Consider the following 3,609-nt stretch of genomic DNA (forward strand, 5'->3'; position numbering starts at 1 on the left):
GTCTTACTATACTATGCCATTTTTATGACTTTCTATGCCTTATTACACTATGACATTTTTTTTTACTTTTAATACCATATTATACTATGACATTTTTTTTGACGTTCTATGCCTTGCTATACTTTGACATTTTCATGACTTTCTATACCTTACTATACTATGATATTTTAATTACTTTTTATGCCTTACTATACTATGACATTTTTTTTACTTTTCATGCCTTGCATTTTTTTTACTTTCTATGCCTTACTATACTATGACATTTTAATTACTTTTTATACCTTACTATAATAAGACGTGTATTATGCCTCACTATACTATGACATTTTCTTTTACTTTTCTATGCCTTACTATACTATGACATTTTTTTGACCTTTTAGGCCATATTATACTATGACATTTTTTTGACTTTCCATGCCTTACTATACTATGAAATTTTTACGACTTTTTATGCCTCACTATGGTATGACATTTTCATGACTTTTTATGCCTTACTATACTATGACATTTTTATGACTTTCTATGCCTTACTATACTATGACATTTTCATGATGTTTTACACCTTACTATACTATGACATTTTTTTTACTTTTCCATGCCTTACTATACTATGACATTTTTACGACTTTTTATGCCTTACTATACTATGACATTTTTTTGACTTTTTAGGCCTTGCATTTTTTTTGACTTTATATGCCTTGCTATACTATGACGTTTTTGTGCTTTACTATAGTATGACGTGTATTATGCCTCACTATACTATGACATTTTCTTTTACTTTTCTATGCCTTACTATACTATGACATTTTTTTTTACTTTTCTATGCCTTGCATTTTTTTCTACTTTTTAAGTCTTACTATACTATGCCATTTTTATGACTTTCTATGCCTTATTACACTATGACATTTTTTTTAACTTTTAATGCCATATTATACTATGACATTTTTTTTGACGTTCTATGCCTTGCTCTACTTTGACATTTTCATGACTTTCTATACCTTACTATACTATGATATTTTAATGACTTTTTATTCCTCAGTATACTAAGACATTTTTTGACTTTTTATGCCTTACTGTACTATGGCTTCTTATGCCTTAATATAGTATGACGTGTATTATGCCTCAATATACTATGCTGTTTTTCTTACTTTTCATGCCACACTATACAATAACCTTTTTTTGACTTTTTATGCCCTGCTATACTATGACATTTTAATCCCCACTATAGTATTACACTTTTTTTTACTTTTTATGCCATACTTTACTGTAACATTTTTATGCCTCACTATAGTATGCTGTTTTTTGACTTTTTATACCATACTATGCTTTGATATTTTTTGACTTTTTATGCCCTGCTATACTTTGACATTTTTAAGCCCCAATATAGTATGCCGTTTTTAAATTTTTTATGCCATAATATAATATGAAATTTTTTGACTTTTTATACCATACCATATTATTAATTTTTTTTTACCTTTTATGCCTTGCTATACTATGATGTTTTTATGCCTTACTATACTACTTTGTTTTTCTGATTATTTATGCCTTACTATAGTATGAAGTTTTTATGCCTCACTATACTATGCTGTTTTTTTTTTTACTTTTTATGCCTTACTATACTATGATTTTTTTTTTACTTTTTATGCCTTGCTATACTATGACTTTTTTTTTTACTCTTTATGCCTTACTATACTATGACTTCGTATGCTTTACTATAGTATGATGTGTATTATGCCTCACTATACTATGCTGTTTTTTGACGTTTGTACTCGGCGACTCACCTGAACTGTGCGCTGGCCCAAGAGGCGAGCGCAGCGCAAATCGCGTGCTATCTGCAAACCCCATTACCCTCTACCACAATTTTTGTTGCTTTTTCGTTAGCTGGCATTTTCTTACTTCTTGTGTGTTTATGTCTTTTTAACTGCAACTTTTATATTCGCGGTCTCATACCCCAGCGGTGTTAAAGATAAATGCATGCGTGTTGCTTTGTAATGCTACTTGCGTAGTGTAGCTGTCAGTAGGTAGCGCTATCGCACCAATGCTTAACAAGTTCACTGTCAAATTCCGTCGTGATGTACTGTGCTGTATATGTGAATATTACATAGGCACATGCGTGTGTGTTCAAGTCACAGTTGTCTCTGTGGCGCAATCGGTTAGCGCGTTCGGCTGTTAACCGAAAGGTTGGTGGTTCGAGCCCACCCAGGGACGACGCAAATTTATGCTTTCTATTATTCGATTTCTTTAATAATTATTATTCCTCTTTTTATTATTGTTAAATTATTCTGAACGTAGCTATCTTTACTTGTATTATCTAATCAGATTGTAACCGCGTATGGCTCTACATGTCAGCACCTGCGTTCTACACACACCAGCCCTCCTCCACCTGTCCAGATGTGTCAACGGAGTACATTTTTTTTTAAAACTGGATGAGCTTGTTCCCTTCTTAAGCACGGGGCTGGGTTCATCAGATTCCTCTTTTGCCTATCTGCTGGTGAATGATAGGTAAGTCCAGATTTTATTGTTTATAAAGCGATCGTTTATTTTGTTGGATTTAAACTGTTACTATAATATAGTTAAAATTTGTTTTTGGCTGTATAGAAATGGCATTTCAACTTAAACACACGTATATAGGTTTTGAGCTCTAGTTTTCTTGTATGTTAAGTATGTATAGGCTCATGTTGCTGATGTAACCTATCAGCACTGTCACTATCAGCAGTGTCAAATAAATCGTTAAAATCCCCTGCTGAAAACACTGATGTATAACAAATACATGTACCTGGATAGTAAATTCTAAACATGAGGAAGTAAGTTATTATCAAAGATAGGAACAAGTTTTAGCAGCATGTTGCAAGAGTTTTGTTAAGTTGGCACTAAGAGTGGTATTCATATTGGCTGGCCCATCCCAGTCTGACTGACTCATTTTTCTGTCTTCTTTTCAGCAACGATGCAGATTTTTGTGAAAACACTGACGGGTAAAACAATTACCCTTGAGGTGGAGCCCAGTGACACTATCGACAACGTCAAAGCCAAAATCCAAGACAAAGAAGGTACTCTTTGTCTTTTGTTCATCATACACACTTTGTTCATTATACACACGTATAAATGAACATGTACTGTAGTCTTTCGGTTTCTAATTAAGAGCAGGACTGATTTTGTTTGTTCTTATCACACCAAATAAAATGTACGAAGATTCCTTTACGCTCATTCAGTTATCACATGTACTAGGGATACTATTATTATATCTATTTAATATGAGAGCAGTTACAGTGTTTGCACCCAGGCTCATCTCTCCGCTGCTGTGCTCTGCTCTCCTCCACTTTGTTTAACAACTCCTCCCTGTCTAATGTTACTTGTCTAATAAGATTACATTAAAAGTGTGAGTAACGTACCTGACTAGCGTCTGACTAGCGTCTTCTTCATCTGTTGTCTTTCTCTTCTTAGAGAAGTATCTGAACAAGCTCATCTGAAAATGCAGTCAGCAGTTAATACATAATGACGTGTAGATATTAGCTTAATGCTATCAATTAGTTTACCCAAGTTAGCGTCACTGAGTTGGCTAATAAGTCTACCTTTTCTCCGGTAATTCGCTGCCTTATTCCTCACGACTAC

The 3,609-nt window shown here is 33.5% G+C and overlaps 1 protein-coding gene and 1 non-coding gene across 2 annotated transcripts in view; both read left to right on the forward strand.

The window, feature by feature from the left end:
- The first annotated feature begins 2,134 nt into the window (after nt 1-2,134).
- trnan-guu (transfer RNA asparagine (anticodon GUU)) lies at nt 2,135-2,208 on the forward strand. Its single transcript has one exon. It is a non-coding gene; the product is annotated as a tRNA-Asn (tRNA).
- Nucleotides 2,209-2,397: 189 nt separating this feature from the next.
- LOC111671125 (ubiquitin-ribosomal protein eL40 fusion protein-like) overlaps nt 2,398-3,609 on the forward strand; it is a 2,920-nt gene continuing 1,708 nt past the window's right edge. The window contains exons 1-2 of the mRNA XM_023428147.2: nt 2,398-2,502; nt 2,940-3,047. Of these exons, the coding sequence (XP_023283915.1) occupies nt 2,496-2,502; nt 2,940-3,047 (115 nt within the window). The 5' untranslated portion in view covers nt 2,398-2,495. The remainder of the gene's footprint in view (nt 2,503-2,939; nt 3,048-3,609) is intronic.

This window comes from Seriola lalandi, unplaced genomic scaffold (assembly GCF_002814215.2).
Source record: "Seriola lalandi dorsalis isolate HSWRI2012SDOR001 ecotype SW California unplaced genomic scaffold, Sedor1 jcf7180002054866, whole genome shotgun sequence".
NCBI classification, from domain to species: domain Eukaryota; kingdom Metazoa; phylum Chordata; class Actinopteri; order Carangiformes; family Carangidae; genus Seriola; species Seriola lalandi.